The sequence below is a fragment of the Perissodus microlepis genome, chromosome 4, assembly GCF_051167445.1.
Source record: "Perissodus microlepis isolate ML-2025 ecotype Zambia chromosome 4, ASM5116744v1, whole genome shotgun sequence".
NCBI classification, from domain to species: domain Eukaryota; kingdom Metazoa; phylum Chordata; class Actinopteri; order Cichliformes; family Cichlidae; genus Perissodus; species Perissodus microlepis.
The window spans coordinates 25809363-25830702 of record NC_140464.1 but is presented as its reverse complement, the minus strand read 5'-3'; the positions used below and the strand labels follow the sequence as shown (position 1 = coordinate 25830702).

General features: G+C 41.8%; 2 protein-coding genes across 3 annotated transcripts; both read right to left on the bottom strand.

Moving 5' to 3' along the window:
* Positions 1 to 110: 110 nt before the first annotated feature.
* On the bottom strand, positions 111 to 2102 carry trir (telomerase RNA component interacting RNase). Its single transcript, XM_084926749.1, has 3 exons — positions 1234 to 2102; positions 792 to 863; positions 111 to 717 (listed from the first exon to the last, which is right to left on the bottom strand). Exons 1-3 carry the CDS (start codon positions 1525 to 1527, stop codon positions 610 to 612), a joined length of 474 nt encoding a protein of 157 aa, XP_084782875.1. The 5' UTR covers positions 1528 to 2102; the 3' UTR covers positions 111 to 609.
* Positions 2103 to 3283: 1181 nt separating this feature from the next.
* hook2 (hook microtubule-tethering protein 2) lies at positions 3284 to 20300 on the bottom strand. Of its 2 annotated transcripts, XM_084926743.1 has the most exons (23): positions 20051 to 20300; positions 17956 to 18038; positions 17395 to 17467; positions 17209 to 17259; positions 16990 to 17122; positions 14541 to 14608; positions 14153 to 14218; positions 13941 to 14021; positions 11307 to 11473; positions 10939 to 11079; positions 9844 to 10045; positions 9580 to 9690; positions 9035 to 9122; positions 7830 to 7896; positions 7338 to 7475; positions 6513 to 6600; positions 6082 to 6087; positions 5857 to 5891; positions 5676 to 5758; positions 5491 to 5594; positions 5269 to 5370; positions 5108 to 5179; positions 3284 to 5000 (listed from the first exon to the last, which is right to left on the bottom strand). In XM_084926743.1, the coding sequence occupies exons 1-23, from the start codon at positions 20093 to 20095 to the stop codon at positions 4872 to 4874; spliced, it is 2133 nt and encodes a 710-aa protein (XP_084782869.1). In that variant the 5' UTR covers positions 20096 to 20300; the 3' UTR covers positions 3284 to 4871. The 2 variants fall into 2 exon arrangements, with proteins under 2 accessions (XP_084782869.1, XP_084782870.1); XM_084926744.1 differs by lacking the exon at positions 6082 to 6087.
* Between the last annotated feature and the right edge of the window lie 1040 nt (positions 20301 to 21340).

Here is a 21340-nt window from a genome sequence, read left to right as displayed (position 1 = left end):
TACTGCAACATGGTAAAAAGGCAAGAGCCCAGAAACTGTGTCCCTGGATCCTTAACAAGCAAATACAATCAGACCTGATTTTGTAAGCAGAGTCAAGAAAGAATGCAGGCTTAAAATATTTCAACATTGCCTTCTCTTTTCAGACCTGCAAACAACAGCCATCTTTTACATACAGTCTCTGCTCCTCAGATGTCTATACAGTGGTATTTCTGAGAATGTCAAAACACAACATGACACAATTATAGGCAGTGTAGATTTAATTGAACCCTTGATTTAGCTATTAAATCAACTTAGTCCTTAATGAAACCCCAAATAAACCAGACATGAAAAATGCAAAAGGTCCTCAACAATAATAAATGTTCAAGTGTCTGAAACATTTTTTGACATCAACTCAAATGAACAGAGTCCAACAAGTAACAAGCAAGACAAAAACAATTTAAAAAAACAAAAAAAGGGGGTGGGTAAATCTAAGCAGTTTGTGAATGATGTAAAAATGAAGGGCAACTCGAACTGATAGTACAGGAGGCAAGGATTGGCAGGCCCTCGTTGAGGTTGTCCCAGGTAGTTGCCCCCCACCAGCAAAGCACTTCACTTTCCACCTCCTGGAGCCTACTTGACCAGAGGCCTGGTTTTGTCGTCGTCGCCACACTGGTGGGCTTTGTACTTTTTCACCTCAGCCATGTACTTAGACCAAGCATCGCTCTTGCCTGGCTCAGCCTGCAGGGGAGGAGGCAGAGGTTATCACCTGTGGGAACAACACAATCAATATTGCCACCTTCCATCCCACTTACTTCTGTGTCTTGTTTCTGCTTCTTCGCAACAATGCCGGTCTTTAGGAACACACCGCCTCGGCGCTTCCCCACCTGGGTTAGGGGATAGAAGACTGAAACCGTTATACGAGCTCTTGCACGTGGACTGCCAATGAAGGAGACTACACCAGAGCAGAAGGTCTACACTTAGTCTCGCGCCACCAGCGAAACCATCAGTGAGGATCATCCCTACACTTTACTAAGCTATTGTTTGTTTTACACCATCACTGTGGGTGATTTTACTGAAATATCTCAGGGATAATACAATCACCGGCATATGTATGAAACACTCATAAAAATGACATGTCAGCCATCAGAGTAATAACTATGGTGCCAGTACGCCTGCTGTATCAGTGCATAGTGCTTCACTTTGGCTGTGAGTGGAACTACTGCTATCTCATCTTACAACTGCTAAACCCCTTACAAAGCTCGTCACGGGTGGGGCCTTCTTTTCCACTGGTGTCTGTCCTTGCTCGGTGGCTCTGGCATCTCCACCTGTTTGCTGCATCTCCTTTTTCCTCCTCTCATCTTCCATCTTCTTCTTGAACAGCTCCATGAAGCTGCCGTCGTTAGCGAACACGTTGCCCCCAGGCATCAGGGGTTTGCTCGATGGCTGTGCGGGGCTGCTCGAGGGGGACGCGGGGCTCCCGCAGCTGGAGTCCTCGCTGCTGCCGCCACCGCTCGTTTGAGGTTTGTCGTGTGCGCGTTTCGGATCCATAGTTCCTGGGCAAGCAGACACAGTCCCGCTGTGTGTTAGCTGTGTAACACGTATGGCTTTGTTGTGTGGTTGGCCTTAGCGGAGAGCACTGCCAGCACGCCTCAAGACGAGCTGGACCCCACCCGCAGTGCAATACGAAAACCTAAAGTGTATTTAAAAAATAGATCAGCTGCACAGTCCAATGTGGGGATATGGTCTTTGAAAAATAAGGCGAAGTGTAAAAAAAAAAAAAAAAAGCCAAAAGGCTTTAAAAATGTCAGCCCTCTAGCACACAATCCCCGGGCCCCGACAAAAACAAAAGCAGGCGCTGGTTTAGCTGCTAACGCGGCTAACAGCTAATGCCCGGTTCGGTAAGGCCACTGCAGACGAACAAACTCAACTACGGCCTCCCAGTTCATGTGCGGAACCTATTAAGGTATAAGCATACAGCTGCGGCTCACCTAAAGGTTCAAACACCTGCGACAAAGACAAGAAGGGTCAAAATTTTTACTAGCAGTTATCGCCAACTTTCACAAACCGTCACCTTCGCTCCGCCATGTTTCATTTTCTCTGGTGACATCACGTGGCAGCTGTGTAGCGCCTCCTGCTGTGCCGGAAGTGAAATTGATACTAAAAATTACATAACAGACGGTTGTTGGCTGGAAACTGCTGGCTCTCAGGTCTGCTTCAGTTGACACGGTACAATTTAATACACCCCGTTTACACAGCTGAACATGAACTCTGTCAGTGATGTAAAAGATACTCTGTGCTATATCCCTTAAAATAAAACCTCACTGTATTTATTATTTTTAGATATTGATTAGGATTGTCAGGAGCACCGTCATTAATCCATTCAATTTACACTTGTATTAAAAGGTCAAGCTGATCAGTTCACATTATGCAAGCTTATTTCAAACTTCAGTCCTGTGCAAAAGTCTTGAGCCACCCCTTATTTGTTTTTGTGTTGATTCCAAGAAGGAAACGGGGGCCTGTGCAGGGTGAACTCTTCCTATGGTAGCTGGGATAGGCTCCAGCACTCCCCTGCCGCAACCCTGATAAGGATAAGTGGAAGAAAATGGATGGAGGGTGGAAGCTGGACAAGTGGTGGACAAAAGACAACGTGGCAGGCTTTAACCAATAAATAAAAATAAAATAGTGGAGACCCAACACAGGATCTGAGTTCAGTGAAGCCTCATGAGAAATGGTCTCAGTGGGTGGCTATCTTACCTTAGAGTTGAGGGTGTGTTAAAGAATAAAGGTGGTCATACAAACTGACTTCAAGTTTGTTTGAATTGTAGAAACTGTTTTTAATCCTTAATGTTTAAGCTGCTGCATCTCCCATTTTCCCAGAAAAATATAAAGAAATCAGGAGTGGTTCATGGTTGTTACATAGTACAGACTTAACAAATCTCAGGTGAATCTTACAGCCCCAGCCCCCCCCCCCCCAACATGCCATTCTATTACATTGTGCTGTTGTTCATCATGTTTGAATGTGCCACCTCTCTTTAATCCGTTGAGATGTGCTTGTGGAAAAGTGGTGCGACGGATAAACAATGCCTTCACCGTTTTGACAGTTGCACAAAGGATGTGAGAAGTTTGACTAATCGGTTTGGCCTTTAGGACTGTGACAGAATGAAAGTCTACCCACAACAAGGGCCCACAGTGATAAAACCTGGGGTGGCGTGCTTTCTCAGACCTCTCTGGGTGAGTCTAAATCAGAAGGGACTGTGAAAGTGAGTCTTTGAATGCACTGAAAAGAAGAACACAAAATGCCATCTTTAACTTAAGATCCCATTTATTTGTAGTACAAAAAGTAGAACAGAGAGGACTACAAATAATTTAACCCTGTGTCAAGTACATTATGCTATAATCTAGGAGACCATTTCATGATGCAACCTTTCTACCATGCATATGTGGAGCAATAATTTTACGCCATAAAAAACAACTTAAAAAAAAAAAATCAGTAGAACGAAAAAATAAAAAGTGTTTACACAACAGCAGGACTCTGGTCTTTGTAGATCATAGCACAAACTGTTAGAGGCAAGTACAATTCACAGGACAGCAGCTCTGACATGGGACGCACAAAAACAACTTGATCAACGGTTGTAAAGAAAGGCAGACGTAGTGTCTGATAAATGTGCCTCAGGCTTTTTAATCTGCTGTCGATTTCCTGTCACAGGAAAAATTCCAGCGCATTGAAGAACACGTTTCCTTCCAGCTCAGCTCAGCCGTGAACAACACCTAGCAGCGGCAAACAGCACATCAGCTGACTCAGTTTAATATATTTTTTAGTGTTTTTATGATTAGAGACTCTCGCATAGTGTTATCCAGTTTTTGTGTTTAAAGTGGAGAGTGCAGTTAGGTCCGACCCACAATCAGACCCCCTGATGGGGGAGGTCTTATGGATAGGAATAAAAAATGAAAAAATTTTTTTTTAGAGGCAACAGAAAAGAAAAATACACAAAAGTCATATCACCAGACTTGAGCACGTACCTGCAGTGTGACAGAAACAGTGTTGGCGCTGCAAACATGTCAGTGTTCAGTCTCATCTATAAAGGGCTAGCATGGGAGACTTTTGCGAGGCACTGAACAAACCCACCCCTCTAGAGAGAAAGTGCTTTGGTGTACACTGTGAAAATATTTACAAAAGACATGTTTCAGATTTAAGGCTGAGAAGGAAAAAAAAAAAAAAAAAAAAAAAGCATTTAAAGAGAATACAGAAGAAATCGAGACTAAAGCTGTTACACACCCGCTTGATTTTTAAATTTTTTCCCAAAGGTACTTCAAACTTAGACTAAAAATAAAAACGCTACAAGAAGAAAAATCCTCAGCAAACACATAAAACCCAAAATGTAGTGAACGTGACGATCTGCTGTAGTGGAGGTATGAGGACAGCTTGTGCAGCTTTTGTTCTGTAGTACTTGGAGTAGTGAAACTTCTCCGTCATCTATCACATTTAAACTGGCACCTGAAAAAACTTGTTCCAGTTCTGTTTCACTGTTTAACATAAAAAAAAAAATTAAAAAAAGGATTTTAAATAGATGTTCAAGGAAAACAAAAAAAGAAGTGAGTCCAAGAGGCTACAGGGGAAATAAAAGTCACCTTAAAAGGTGAAGTCGCCTCTTCTTAAGGCCTATAACTCCTACTTTTTATCAGAGCAGAGAGCTTCTGCTCTGGAGCCCAACGGAGAAAAGAAATCTTCTCATATCAGTAAGAGCCAGCAGGGGGCAGCAGCAGCGTGACAAAAACTGAGGCGCAGTGATCCCAGTGAAGGCATAAAAAGGCAAAAGACACTCAGAGATCACATGGATCACCTTGTGTGCACTTTGCTTTTCATTTGAGGCTAACTGTCACGCCTCAGTGTCTCATCTCGGGTGGTGTCGTGTCAGGCCCCTCCTTGCGTTGGTGAGTTGTCTCTGCTGAGCGAGGAAGGACATGGCCTGGTTGGAGGAGCCCAGCTGCTCACCAGACACTTTCTGATGCAGCGCCATTCCCTGACAGGTAAAGAGAGCAGAGGAAAGAGAAAGATGAAGGAGTGAGGGATTGGGTGGTGTGGATGTAGTTCCTGTTTGAGCTTTTGTGTATTTACACGCTCGCTCACCATGTTGTACCAGGCACTGATGATGAGTTTCTCCTCCTGGTCATGCCTGGCCCTGCTCTTCTCATAATCATGCTGTATAAAAGGAACACCATCATCATGCATAAGTGAGATTTACAGCGCTGATGGAAGCACACTTGTCTCTCAGAGTCAGAGGTTCATACCTCCAGATGCTGGATTCTTCTCTCCTTCTCTGTCAGCTGGTTTTTCAGGGCCTGAATGTCAGGAACCACTGGCTGCTGCTTAGGATCCAGGGTTTTGATCACCTGCACACAACAGGATATTCATTTAAAGCGCTTAGAACATAATTTTTTCTGATATTTAAAAAGGTAGAAGTCTTTAAAAATGTGTGAAATAAAAGGTGCAGTACTCCTATAACCACTGACCGTTCTCGCCTTCTCCACGTAGCGTTTGTATCGCTGCTCCATCTGCTTCATGTCCTCGTCCTTCTTCCGCAGGATCTCCTGGAGTTCATCAATCTTCTTAGCCACTAGAAGGAACAACAAATTTGTGTTTTGGAAAGGAACAAAGCTGAACTTCTTCTGAATACCATCTACATGACATTTCTTACTGTTGCTGTCTACTTTGGGCTCCAGGTCATCAATGACCTCTTTTTTCTTTTGCAGTTCTGACTGGGCCTCCTGGAGCTTCTCCCTGGAACAGTACACACATCGATACTTGTGTGAGTTCACTTTTGTTTGCAGCACAGAAGGCAGACAGACATCAGTAAGCAGCAGAAAAATAATACTCACAGGTGCTCCTCAAGCTTTTTCTTCAATAAGGACGACTTCAAAGAAGAAGAAAAGAAAGAAACTTAAAATCCATTGTACTTAAAATGGCACATTTAAACACAAACACACACACACACACACACACACACACACACACACACACACACACACACACAATAAGCTGTGAAAGTCAAGGTGTCAGAGTCAAATCATAGGCCAGTTGGAGAGAGGGCGGGCCGTACTTACGATGGCCTGATTTTGGCAGAGTTGATCGGTGGGGGCAGGCGGAGAGAGACAGACACAGAGGGGCAGGCGTTACCGGTGAATCACCACAGCAAACACGGGTTAAATTCCCACACAACATGTATCAAAGTAGGAGAACAAACAATGCGGTCCTCAAAGGCAGAGTGATTTCAGAACTAATCGTTTCAATATACTCAGTGTGCCATATAAATACCATGCCTTTAATAACTTGAGCATATACATAATAAATGACTTTGTTGGTTAAAATTTAATCTCGCATCTTATATTTCACTTCTTCAAGGTAAAACTGATAAGAAAAAAAAAAGTCAGTTGCACACTGTGTATATGCTGCCAATATTCTGTCAGCTTGATTGTGTTGAGTTATGTAATAGCAGAAGTGGGCAGATGAGAAGCAAACCGGTCTTTCTACTCACGTCCTCGTTCTTGCTGTCCTGCTCCTGGAGTGCTTTCTGGAGCTCCTCGACTTGAGAACGCAGCTCTGAGATCTGCTGCTGGTTCAGCCTTGGAAAGAGGAAAATAAGGGAAACACGGGGTAAGAATGAGAGGAAAGGTTGGGAAGAGAAGGAGGAAAAAAAACAAAAAGGAGGGAGGTGTGTGGGGGGAGAGGGCATGACTAGAGAAGGAAAAGGGTTTATAGAGAGGCAGATGGTAAAAGACGTGAAAGATGCAACACAAACTTATTAAGCTGCTGCTACTGTGGGTGGAAGATGTTTGCAAAGTATCAAGTAGGTCCTTGTACATCTGCTGCAGGCACCGACTGTGCCGCCTGGCCATTCACTGCTCTGCTCTACTGAGCATGCTCACTCCACTCCTCTCCTCCTGGTACTGTTGCTGAGGATGCTTCCCACACCCTGGGCCTGGTGTTGCAATGGACACACACACACAAACGTACACACACACACACACACACACACAGTCCACCCACATGTCCACATGCCCACAGGCATGTAAACACACACACACACACACACACACAAACACACACACTGAGTCGAGGGACAATCTGGCTTTCTGCTTGTCTGTCCTCCAGTCCAGCCCACACAGTTCAGTTAAACACACAGTCCAGAGGGTGAGTTGACATTTAGGCAGATATAACTCCTCCTATCAGCCAAACAACCAGCTTAATGTCCAGGAACGCACAGTATGGTGGCCTAGAAGCAGACTGGTTATTTAACACTGCTGAAAGAAGAGTGTGCGCACACACACACACACACACACACACACACACACACCCCTACCTGTTCTGAGTTTCTAGCCCATTCTTGCTGCGTTGAGCCTCCTCCAGCTCAGCCTGAACTTCCACAAGTTTCTGTCGGTAGGTCTCCTCTTGGACGCACAGCATCTTGTTTTCACTTTGGAGACGAACAACTGTCTCCCTGTCAAAGCAGCAATGATAAGAGCGGGGCGACAGGAGGTGAAGGGAAAAAGAGGGGTGGGGATAAAATAAATGGGTTAGAGAATGGCGGCTGCAAATGGAAGCATGAACGAAACTTCTATCCACCAACGCCCAGGCCAAACGCGCCATGTGTCGCTATTTGGCACGCAATGTCCACTTTCTAAAAATAAACTTTTGTGGTTGTGTTAGCAAGAATGTACACATGGCACGAGTGAGTGCGTGAGTGAAAGTTACACCGAGGCATGTTTGTGTAGACTTAAAATAAAACGGCCTTCTTATTATGGTTAAAAAACACCAAACAAAAGAAAACATTGAAATGTGCAAACAGACATACTTGATCTCAGTTGGCATGATCTCTGCAGCCAGGTTTTCAACCGCGTCACCGCTGTCACACAAGCCTCCTGCAGAGAGAAAGACAGTCAGATAAACAAATCATCGCAAAAGTCGAGTAATTCCTGTGTTACCCCCAAAAAAAACAACAAAACCAAACAAAATACCCCAACCCCAAAACAGTTTGATAAAGTGAAACAGCACAAACAAACAACCCCCCCCTTAAAACAAAATAGTTGCACAGAAATCACACTGAAGATCCCAAATTCAATAGAACTGAACTACATTTAAAACGATTAACAGAATAAAATAAGGAGCTCAATAATGAAAAATATGATATATGATATGAGGCACTTTGAGGCGACTGTTGTGATAGAGAAATTAAACTGAATTAAACTGAATTATGGCTGTGGAGCTGAATCACTCTTTAGAGAAGGTTCTTGGCTTCCTTTCTAGTAAGCGGTGCAGAGGATGATGACCTCTGAACCAGAACCACTGTTATCTGACTGCATTTGGATGAAGGACTCGCACACACTGTCAGCTGGACACTTGACCAAGTTTACTAAAAAGGCCGATTTCAGCCTGAGAAATTTTTCCACTGTAAATGTTTACAATCCCCCCCCAAAACTCTTTAGTATTACAATTACACTCACTGGCCACTTTATTAGGTACACCAGTTTAATTGCTCAGTTACAAAAATATCTAATCAGCCAATCACATGACAGCAACAAAAAGCATCTATGTATGTAGATGTGGACTGAACATCTGAATGGGAAAGAAAAGTGATTTTAGTTTAATTAGGAGTGATCTGTGTAGTCTCCTCATGTGTCTCACTGACCATGTCCACCCCTTTATGACCATCTTCTGATGGCTGCTTACAGCAGGATGACACACCATTCCTTAACACCGAGTTTACTGTACTCAAGTAGTGTCCAGTCACCAGATCTAGAGCACCTTTAGGATTTGGTGGAACGGGAGATTAACATCGTGGATGTGCAGCTGACAAATCTGCAGTAGCTGTGTGATGCTATCATGTCAAATCTCTGAGAAATGTTTCCAACACTTTCCTGAATCTGTGCCACAGAGATTTAAGGGTCCAACTTCCAAGTTTCCTTATGTTTTTTTTTTTCTTCAACAGTGTGTGACATATTTCTCAGTAAAGCCCATTGTTTTAGGTGTTTTCTAGCCATACCTATGCTTTCAACTCACCTGCTCCACTGAGATACCTCTGCTGGACTTGTGCACACCTGAGCTCATCGTTTGTCTCCCGCAGTGTGTCTCTTTCTGCGATCAGACGCTGGAAAACAAAGGACAGCAAAACACCTTAAGATCCATGTAGCGTCAGGTTTTCTATATCTGGACTTGGATGCAATGCAGTCCAGACAGAGACAGAGCAAATGCAAGTATCCACGTCATATTAGCACGTTTCCTAATTACACCCACAAGTAAGCGAGAAAATTAATCACTCCTTGACTGCAGAAGCTACTAGAATTGACACAGGATGTAGGAGTCCGCTGAAGAATAGTACAGTATCTACCAGGACACAATTCTCCATGTAGGGAAGCGCTTTCTGTAATGATCACAACAAACGCCAATCTAAACATCATTTGTCATCACTGAAATCAAAACTATTACTAGACCGAGAGGGAAATGAGAGGGCCTCAGTGTACAAAAACACTCTGTAGACGATGTGCACATTTCCCCCCATATAAAAACTGTTTTTTTTAATTTCTCAAAAATGCTCTCCGACTCACTTCTTTCTCCTTCAGCAGTGCGTCGTACTTGTCGTGAAGGTTCTTGTACTCAAACTGCCACTTCTCAGCTTTCATGGCCTCTGCTGAGTGCTTGGTGTGAAGCTCATGAGCCTGCAAGTCAGAGAGCATACAGTCAGCCAGAGTGCTCTATTTAAAATAAATAAATGAATAAATGAAAAGGGTTTCCAAACACGTGTACGAGCCAGAATGTGTTTCACATCTCTTGGATGTCCCAGCACAGGAACAGGCAAAAGCACAGCTTGCCTGTCTCTTGTAGGTGTCCAGCTGACTGCGGACAGCGTTGGCCCTGCGAAGCTCCTCCTCCAGCTCGCATGTGCGTTGCATGTACACAGTGTTGTGCTCTTCCAGGAGGCGCACCTGTCTGCGCAGGTCTCCCAGGTCCTCCAGCTTCCTCTTGTACGTCTCCACCATCGCCTCGAGCTGGTTCACCCGGTCAGACGAGTGCCTGAGGGGGAAGGAAAGCATAGCGTGGGAGGCATCGAGCACCAGCAGAGGAATATGAGTTATACTTAACACAATGCGTCCATGTAGATGTGTACTCTGACGCAAGCCGGTGTCAATGCATGAAAATTTGTATTATCAACACAGATGTCAGAGAGAGCTGAATGGACATCTGTGTGTGGGCAGCATGGGGGTTGCTTCTGTGAGTTCATCTATTATCAGTTTGAACTACTACTTAAAGGAAAAGGCTCGTCATTATCAACATTCTTGATATTAAGAATTTACCAACACTGTATTAGTATGTGTATCGATACTTTTGGACTCAGGATCAAGACTGTTTAAAGTTTTTGCCTCTTCTACAGAGATCAATCTTCAAATATGCCAAGAAACTTCAACTCATCCACTGTTTTTTGCAACTACTACTCAAACAGAAGGAAACACTGAATTTGTTGGACAGAAGCAAATATATTTAAAACAATCTTTGTATAATAAAAGAAGCATTGCACCCTGTAATACACATACAATATTTACTAGCAGGACCTTCTGATTGTTGGCTTTAGCAGTTGTTTTATTCACAGTTCCTGAAGTAGTAGCTCAGCAGAAGTTGTTAGCAAATGTTTACAATTTCCCGTTTTGACACAAGGAAAACCTTTATATGTAAAACACTTGTAAACTGTGAATGTAATGCATTCAAAAAAGCCTGCAAAGCATGAACACAAACACTTAGTGTCCATGTGACCAAACGCCCACAAAGCGCAACTTTCTGCAGTTTCTTTCACTACAAACTTGTGAGCTTGCAAAAAGGCCTGCACCACTCCTTACATAATAACCACTGTATAACTGACTTGTTTACATTTTCATGATCAACTGAACTCGATCTGTTCGAGCTGCTCTCACCTGAGGATGTCCATCTCGTCTTTGAGGGCCTGGGCCTCCTGCGCCAGGCTGGTCAGGTCTTCGTTCCGTAGCTGCAGCTCGGCCAACTCGCGCTCCAGTATCTCTGCCCGCACACGCATGTCGTCTCTGCCGTTCTCCAGTCTGAGATATACAGTGGTTAATATAACTGGATGACTTTGAAAGACACTCAAAGGAACAGCTGACTCAACGGCATCTGATTTGCATGTCTTTATAAATTTGACTCATATGTTATGAACGAGGGCTGAAATTTTATACTATCACTACCACATCTGTTTAAAGAGTTGATGACTGAGACACTCATTATAAACCCCGTGTTGTTTTCCTAAGTACTTATGTACCACTTGCACCTGTAGTTTTCCTCCTGAAGCTGCTCCATCTGACTCTGCAGCAGCAGCAGCTTCTTGCCAGTGATGGCAGTGGTGGAGGCGTCCAGAGATTCGCATAGGCTGAGCTTCTCTTTCAGGGAGCGTGTCTCTGCCTGCAGGGACATCTTCTCCTCCAGAGCCACTGACAGCTGTCGGAGGGGGGTGGGAGAGAGAAACGGAGCACAAACATTGCAAAAAGAGGTGTAAAGACTGAGTGTGCAGTGGACTGCTGAGAGAGAAGAGATGGAAGGTGAGCTACAGCTTTAAAAAGGGGTGAAAAACAGGACAAGGAGACACAATAGAGGAAAGGTCGAGATTGAAGCATAACAAAAAGAAGCAAAAAAACAGCCTATATACAAAAAAGCCACAGTGCAAGGACACGACAGATTCATGAAAGAAAACAAGATAAACAGCGATAACTCACCGCTTTCAGTGCAAAGAGGACCTTAAACACATGCTTTGCTGTAATATCACAAGCTCTTTTGTAAAATGTGTGTTAGTCAGCTGGTGTGCAATGATCTCAAGCAGATGGAACATTCTCAGTAGTGCAGTTGTTAGCTTTACCCCCAGGGTTCAAAGCAGATCCTCGTGATATGAGCAGACGAGTATGCAGAGCTCATTGAGGACCGTAAGTAATACATGTGTAACATTAATAGTAGGCAGGAGAATAGATCTACATCGATGACGGTGGTTGGTTTGAGGAAAGGGCCGGCTGTGGTTTAGAGCTGCATTACTTTTAAATGTTTGTGTCAGACTGAACGGCGCTCATAGTTAAACAAGCTTGCATTCCAATATTAAGAGAGGGGAGCGCATACTTACCTGCAGGATATCTTTCCAGTCTGAATACAGCAAAACCCTACACTGAACTTTAAGGACAGATTGCATGCTTTAGCACCAAACCAGTAACAGTAAATAGCTTTCAAAACAACACAAATGACTAATCCCTAACGCGTGGGCTGAGTAAGTAAACAAACAGGTGGGCTGGGAGCAGTACAAATTATAGTTGGCTACTGCTCCATCCCAAGGCAACGTGTCAGTTTTATCTTGATGTTATGCAACTATCGACTGGGATCCTCTTTTTCAAAAAAAAGAAAAAAGTCTGAATTAGTCTGCTCACATTCAGTGGTGCAAAAACAAGTCAAGGGAACACAAACAAAGCCTTTGGCTGGCTAATCAATAAAAGGCCAGAGCACAAAAAAATTGCAGGCACAGACACACACAACATGCTTCTCTAAAAAAATACAGCAAAACTAAACCTCTGAGAGTCTGTAAATCTGGTAGGCAGAGATGAAATGGCATTATTTTTTCAAATTTCAAGTCAACAGCTCAAAGATTGATAAAACAAACCCGAGACTCATCTTAAAGTTATAATCCTCAAGATTTCCATGCAATCAAACCATTTCTCCCCAGCAACAGCTATTCTGCTATCCACTCTTTATATTCTTACACACTGAGCTCAAAATCTTCTTTACAAGTGAGAACTGAGGGGTGTCCTATGAGGCAAGTCAAAAAAAGCCCGGCTTTCTGTTAAAGCCTAAACCTAAAACCCCAGAAAGTGACAATCAACTTTCTTTGTTAAGTCAGACTTTCTCTTGTCTGACATGAAATGTTATACTACTTCTACTACTACAATTAAACACATTATTGTTAATATTACAAACTCGATATCATCACAAGCATGCAACGTAGTAAATATATCATCTTGAAGTAAATTCATATTTACTGAATTCATTCTATAGCTGCGTTCCGCTGTTTATTTCTAATGTGAGAGCTGCACACAACTCTGAAACCGTAAACCTTATACATTTAAACAGTAAAGGTTTGGACACCACTGTGTTAGGGTTTATAGATGCAATTTGTCAACCTGTAACATACCATTTTCTATCCCACTTAAAGCATGCTGGAATAAGTAAAAATGTGGCGCTTTCAACTAGGAACATAATGTGCTCTGGACCAGGTTGTATGTTTAACATAAGTTACCAGAGTATTGTAGCCAGGGAAAAGGGAGCCACTTTCCAGACACTGAAAACGCTGATTTTAACCTGAATAATCCAATAATCTTGCTTTATAGTACACCCCTCCGGCCAAGGTGGGAACCATCCAAACTTGGTACACCCATCAAATTTAACCAATAAATGTAGGCCAACATGTACAGGGGGACTGCAACATTAGTGTTATATGGTTTTTGTCTCAGTGTTTTTATAGCGTACTTCTGTACTCAATCATGCTTATTGCTCCAACTCCTGTTAAACGAGTTCAAACTAAACAAAAGTGGAATTTATACTCAAGTACTCACAGGAAAAAGACGTGAAGGACCAAAATGATAGATTTAAAGCACTTTTAGCAGGGTTGCACAGAACATCCACCTTAAACTTGCCAGCACTGCTGACATACTGCTGTAACTCTACTGTGTCTTGTGTGAAAAGCACTGGCCTTAATCAGATGATGCTTGTGCAACAAAACCATTTGTTGAACCAATGTGTGCTCAAAGAGTTTCTCTTCAGTTTCCACCGACTTGATTGCCAAATTGACCTGAAGTGAAATCTTAGGATTGTATCTTTAAAGTCTCAGGAAATGTTTGCCAAGTATGATCAAAACCGTGTTTAGTAAACCAACCTGATGTTCAAGGTGTCGACAGCGCTGGCTCAGGTCCTCCTTCTCGTCTGCCTCCTCACTCAGAAAATAATACTTTCTGGACTGCGAATAAAAGATGTGCAGACAGAGGAGATTTGACACTGATCAAAGCAGTGGAGAGTAAACACAAACAGAGGATGTAGCAAATCTAAGTAAAAAACAAGTAGGGGAATGAATATGTTGTGGGTTTTTACCTGATAGTCAAAATCCCCGTAGGTCTCTGGGCTTCCCGGTTCAGATGACGGCTCCTTCGATAAGAGCTAAAACAAAACAGGAAAGTGAGTCAATGAATGCAACCACAGGGAAAATAAAATAACAGTCTTTTGCCAAAGGCAGATTTATCTGGTTCTCTGAATAACCTTGTTTGGTAAAAACCTTGGAAGATGATCCAGGTTTTTACAGTCCCTTTGGTGGTGATAAACACTAAACGCATCTTTGTAAATAGCATAGAGTAGGGGTCTGTGGGATGCTCTTTAGTCTTATGTTTATCCAGACTTCTTTGATTTTGAATTAACCGTGACTAAGAATTAGATTAATGCAAATCAGGGTAAACCAAGAGGAAAGAAAAAGAGGCTCACTCACTTCCTGAATGGCAGTCATCACAACATGCTGGACAGATTCCTCGAGTGTCATTATCTGCTGGATTTGCTCTGTGTTTAGGAGAAGACAACAAAGACCAGTGAAGTCTCAGCCAAATACAGATTAACACACACGCACGCTCCCATGAAAGTCAAACCACTGCTGTAAAAATCGACTCAGCTTCACAGTCAATTTTCTGTGAAACTGACCTGACCATTTTTTGTCTCATGAGCTGTTATCAGTAACGGGAAAACAGCTTGTCAACAAATTGATCAGACCATAACTGAGAGAAAAACAACTGTTCCAACTTTTTCTGTGTCAAGCCACCAACATTTACCTCTCCAAAGAAGAAAGAGCACCGCATACACCTTATTTTTTTGAGAATGCCAACATGTCTCCATCATTATCACCAATTTAATAAATGTGTATTTCTGTATGCAAGATGCAAAATGTCCAACACTGCTTATTTCACAGGAAGAACACAGGAAGTAAAAAGAGTGCACATCTGGATGGGTCAATCTTTCTGCCATTTGTGAAATGAGGAATAAAAAAAATATTCATTTTCAAAGGAAAGTTGATAACTAATGAACCACCTTAAGCCAACTATCCAGTATACCAGGGGTTGGGAACTCCAGGCCTCGAGGGTCTAGCAGGTTTTAGATCTCACCCTGAGTCAACACACCTGAATCAAATGAATAGTTCATTACCAGGCCTCTGGAGAACTTTAAGACATGAGGAGGAGGTTATTTAGCCATTTAAACAAGCTGTTTTGGATCAAGGACAGATCTAGAATTTACCCTTGAGGCCTGGAGTTCCCCCACACCTGCAGTATATGCATGTATGATTAAATGAGTCTTCTTATGTTAGTACTCTATGCAGCAGTCTATGCCAAACACTTAATACACTCCATCCTGCAGTAGCTTGAATAGCCTTTAACATCAATAATTTGAAGCAATCAGTTCTGGTATGACTCTCTCATCACTGTGGATGAATTTTGTCCTACTCTTCTTTATAGTGTTGCATTTCATTGAGCATTTCATTTATGCACAGCTCTTAAGGTCCTGCCACAGAATTTCAATCAGGTTGAACTCTGGACTTTGGATCATTGCAGCACCTTGATTTTTTTGTTGTTGTTGCCTTTTCAGTCATTCTGTTGTAGATTGTCTGGGATCAGAGTCCTGTTGCATGACCTAATTTCAGCGAAGCTTTAGCTGTCAAAAGCTTCACATTTGACTCTAGAATATTTTGGTATACAGAGGAATTCATGGTCAGCTCAATGACTGAGTTAACCACGTCTTGTGGCTGTAAAACACGTCCAAACATTTTCCCCTCCACCACCGTGCTATCAGCTGGTATGAGGCGGTTGTTGCTATTCGCCAAATGTGGTGTTGTGCATTATAGCCAAACATTTCCACTTTGGTCTCATCTGTCCAAAGGACATCGTTAAGGCTTTTTCAGATGCAGCTTTGGAAACCTGAGCTGTGTTGCCATGTTCTTTTTAGATGAAGGAGGCTCTCTGCTGCAACCCTTGCAAACAGGCCATACTCCTTTAGTCTTTTTCTAATTGCGCTGTCTTGAACATCAACATTTAACATGTTGACTGAGTTCTGTAGTGTCTGAGATGTAGATCTTGGGTTATTTGCTGTTTCTCTGAGTGCTGAACAGTCTGTCCTTGGGGTGAATTTGATAGGATGTTCACACTGGAAAGACTGTGGTATTGTGTTAACACACACCCGAATGCTGCAGACCAGAAAACTTTCAGGAGGTGCTCACACTTGCACACTCTGTGCCAATTACTGGTATAGTTGTGCAGCAATTAATTTCCACATTTGAAAAATTTGTTTCCCCCTCCTTCTAGATCTCATAGCAGTTTAGTCACTGCCTTTCCCAGCTATTGAAAAGCAAACCCACAAGTGTGAGACATCTTCTTTACTTCTACGACTCAGCAGAATAAAAATGTATTTACTATAATAACAAGAATGCTGATTCTAGCACCTTTTAATCTTGTGCTTCAACACAGTTGCCATATATAGCAGTTAACCAGCAGCCTCGTCTCCTAATGTTACTCCTAATCCCCTAATGAATGTTTATGTTGGCAAGAGGTCAGTCCATTTTTTTAAAACATTTACAAAAAAATATAAAAAAAAAAAAAAAAAAAATCCAGAAAGTGTCTATTCAAGGATGGAGGAGGAAAACAAGGCCATCTGGCCACCATGATAGTATGTCATGTCATATTATGCTTTGCAAGCAGTTGGGTATAAAGTGAGTGGCCAGCTGCTAAATACAGCTGTAGTCCAAATAAAGTTGCCATCCGTGTGAGCATTTCTAAATGACTTGAGATCACTGAATTGCATTTTTGTGTTTTCATGCTGACAAATATCTTCTCAGCAGTGATTATGAGGCATTTATTCCTAAATGAAAGCAGAAGAAATGTACTTGTGTACAGGCCTACCTTGTTTCTTCTCGCAGCTGACTGCACAACCCAACACGAGCTGTACCAGCTTTCCCAGTTCTGTGACATCTCCCATCTCTCCTATCAGGTTCACGTCTGGCATATGCTCATCAGACACCTGGTGACCGAGCACCTGTTCACGAAACAGAAAAGTGAGCTGGTAGGCTCGAGTCAAGCAGCACATGAAAAATGAAGGCGAAATCAGCAAAAGTTTCTTACATCGTGATAATATTCCATCATGCTTTTCAGAATCTTTTTCAAATTGCTGACCTGAAAGAATGAAATGGGGTTACAATCATAACACTTTCATTAATCAAGCAGAAGAATTTAAAAAAAGATCTTTGATTTTAGTCATTCTAGATAACTACAGGGTGTTCTGTCATATCATGCCGTTTCACAAATTACCTTGAGGCGCCAGTTCGCCCCGCTCTCCTCCTTGATCCTGCCTAGCCATGTCTCATTAAACCAAGAAGGGTCTCTGTTAATGAGAGCACAAGAGAATTGTAACGACGACATCTCTGGATACTGAGATTGATAACACAAGGCCACAGGGCAGTGAGACCCTGTGTTTCTGTCCCTTCAGGCACAATGACAGAGTAAAACTATTCATTAAAAGCTACACAGCATGGGAATAATGATAAAGAAGAAGCTACAGCTAAAATAGGTTGATTAAAAATCTGTTTTCCAAATGTGTATTTTCCAATAATTGGTTGATGTGATTAAGCCTGCACACATCACTTTATTTATTTAAAAAAAACAAAATCACACCGATGCCTGAGGTATTCAGAGCCATGTCTGGGTAACATTTACTGTTTAACTGGCTACATTTTGCATAGATAATGGACTTAATGGCAATTCAAAATTATACAGATAAGCAAATTTCAGTGAGTAAGTTCTGAATAAATCTCCAGAAGACAATCGTGCAGTTAGTGGAAACAACACTGGTGACATACTGCTTGTGCTTACATTCTGTGCAGTACATGTGCAATGGCCACTCCGCTTGTCAGGTCGTGCTTGCTGTTGCACGATGGCACCTGAAATGTCTGTAACTGAGAGTGAAGACATTAAAGAGCTGGTTATTAAAGAAAGAAACCTTTCAATGTTTTGACATTTAATGTACAGCAACATTACATTAAACTAAACCAGGGTGAAAACATTACTACATTAAATAAATGAATCTAATATCCCCATTCTAAACAGCACTGTGCAAAAATCTTGAATCATTAGGAAAATGGGAAATGGGTGCAGTGATTTATTGAAACATCGACAAACATAAATGTAAGTTAGGGAAAACGTGATTTATACAATTCTAACAAACTTGAAAATACATATTTGGTATTTGCCGTTTGTGGAATCATCTTGAACAGAACAATGCTTTAATGTTTGGTGACTGGACTCTAGGGAAGCCAATCCATGACTGATGGTGTTGTCTTGTGTGTTTTTCTATTTGGGTATGCTTTCATTGCATTGCCAGGGTGTTTGAGATCACTGTCATACTGATAAATAGAATGATTACCAATTAGATGGTTCCCAGATGGTATTACACTTTTCTGCATTCATAGTTCCATCAATTTTGAAAAGATCCCAAAAATATTGACTGAAAGCCAACACCATACCATACAGAGCCTTCCCTGTGTTTTACAGAAGGCTGTAGAGTCTCACTGTTGTACTCTCTCCTGATCTCCTCTGTAGAGCAGCCTAAATCTGAACAACATTTTCAAATTTGGATTCATCACTCCACCAGATCTGTTACCACCCATTTTAAATTCAGTTCCACTTTGGCATAGCTCAGCCTTCTGTCCTTGCCTTCTTCCCTTAAGAATGGCTTATTGACCTCCACATTTCCACTGAGACTATTTCTGATCAGTAATCAGTAGATGGGTCAACTGAGGAACTTGATGCATCTAATTTTTTCCATTGTTAAAGGCCACGATTTTATATTCTGCTCCTCTGCTGTATATAGTCTTTGATCCTTGGTACATCTTTCATCCACGACCTGTTCAGTTTCCTTACATTTTTAAGGAACACTGCACACCATGCTGAGATGTGAAGTTTTCAGCCAACAGCTCTTTGTGAATCACCTTCTTTATATAAATACCATTTTATGCCTGTCAACCTGTGTTATCACTGGGAATAGGAACAAGTTATATTGCTGCTAGTAAAGCCTAAAGATACAATTTAAAACTGGTTCTCTATTTTGTCTGTGTAGACAACACTAGCTCATCCGTTGAGTTGGGTGTCTTTTTATGCTTGAATAATTCATAGGTCAGTGTTGAGTGGCTTAAAAACACAAAAACATTTCTTTGAGAATGGTCAGATACGAGGACTGGACTGGACAATGAGTAAAAAAGTAGCCGATGTTAAAAGAAACTTTGAAAGACCTTCAGAAAGTCTAAAGAACAATTGCTCAAGATCATTTTTAAAAACTTCCAAGAAAGCCTGGCTCCTTGGAACCCAAATTTAAAGAAAGAAGGGGGATTTATGTATTTGGGTATTTTGTGTAAAGCTGCTCAAGCTTTCTAAACATAACTTAAATAAAAAAAAAAAAAACTAAGCAGCAATGGGGGATTACAGCCCTGCTTAGCATGCTATTATTAGTTGGTGTCTTAGTTCAGTCCAAGTCTTCACACCTCTTTGTAGAAAGGAGCCAAACAGGTGGATTTGCTCTGAGCTTTGAAAATAACGTGGCTGTGTTGGATAGCCTAACATTACTCCTTAGGCCTCTCAGCTTACACTAAGCTATTTGGGTTTGTTTTTCTGGCAGTTAATTTGCTGACAACGCAGTCAGTTTGCTAACATGGATAACAGATAAAGCAGACCACCAGGAGCAAACCTCCAATGTGTTTACAAAGCCAATTAGCTCGGCTGGCTAGTGACAGTTAGCTTACAACTTAAAACACCAAGCGTTTAATTGACCAAGTCGGTAAAGATGCCCCTTATCAATTACGTGAGCCCACAACTTCCAAAAGTAAAGCCGTAATTCTCCACATTTGCTAACACCTGCTGACACCTCTTAGCCGGCGGTTAGCCTTGCTCGAAATGTTGCTACTGTCAAACTTACCCAGGTTAACAGTGAATCACACAGCTTCGCCTTATCCAGACTCATTGTGCTGTCCTCTGTGAAACCCACAGGAGCTTACAGAGAACTGCGGGGATTTTGTTCTCGAGGCTTGTTTTGGCCCGAAGTTTCTTACTCAGTGCTGACACTTTCCACGTCAGACACTGTCCAGCCGTGGCCTCCTACTGCTGCTCCTGACAACCTTCGCGTTTCGGCTCCTATGGGCCTCGCGATCTTCCGTATTAGAGCGTTTCCAAGACGATGGATTATACTTTGGGTCAGCTTGTCTAGTCGCAGTCAAAAATAGTAATTATCGCGATAATACGCTGTTTTTCTTTTAATCTCCCATAATGATGTTGCTTAAATGCTGACCATCTCCGAGTGTAATTTATTTACCCTTTATTCAGCCGGGGGATGCTAGTGAGCTGACGAATTAGCTTTTAAAGTAGGGTTCAGGTCAAGGTAGCTAGATAGACATGATACAGAAAATATATCAGAATTTTTTTTAAGTCACTAGTGTACTAGTGATGTTAAGACTCATAATTTCCAACTGTGTCAAAAAATATTTCAGTACCCTCAAACTTACTTAATTTGCAAGAATTTACTTATTATGCTCTCCATTTCAATTTTACTTCATTGATTTTTTTACACTGTTTTCTGTTTTCTATATAACCAAACTCCTATTTTTCTAAATGAGCGCTTTCCCCCTTCTTTCTGATATTAGTGTGTATCTTAACATTTTAAACATTTTAAAAATAGAAAGAGATCACCCCTTTACTATTTGGACTGAGATTCACAAGCACTTAAAGGCAAGAATGCATTTTGCATTTTGAGATTTATGCATATTATTTGTATTATTTTATTTACAAGCACCAAAATGTGTTTGTCCTTCTGGAGCTTTTAATTTAAGAAATTCCATTAACCAATTGTTTTCAATTGGTTGCACATGGAAAACTGTGTTGGATCCCATCAAACTGCTATAGAAGGGATCTCAAATTTGCAAATTTAGGGCCATAGATGGCCACAATGTCTTCAGAGCCTTTCCATGACGGCTCTTTATCCTTGGCTTGGCACTCACATGCTAGCACACCTGTAATTTCAGGCACCGCTATTTAACTATATAAATAAATTAGTTGTCCCATATAATCAACATAACCACATTCTTTCATCTAATACATAAGCCCCAGAGTCTCAGTGCTTTACTCTCAACTAGTTTAACTTGTGATCCAACCAGTGCATCCCAGTTATGGCTACTGCTGTTGGCAAGCAGCTTCTAAAAGCCAAGGCAAAGAG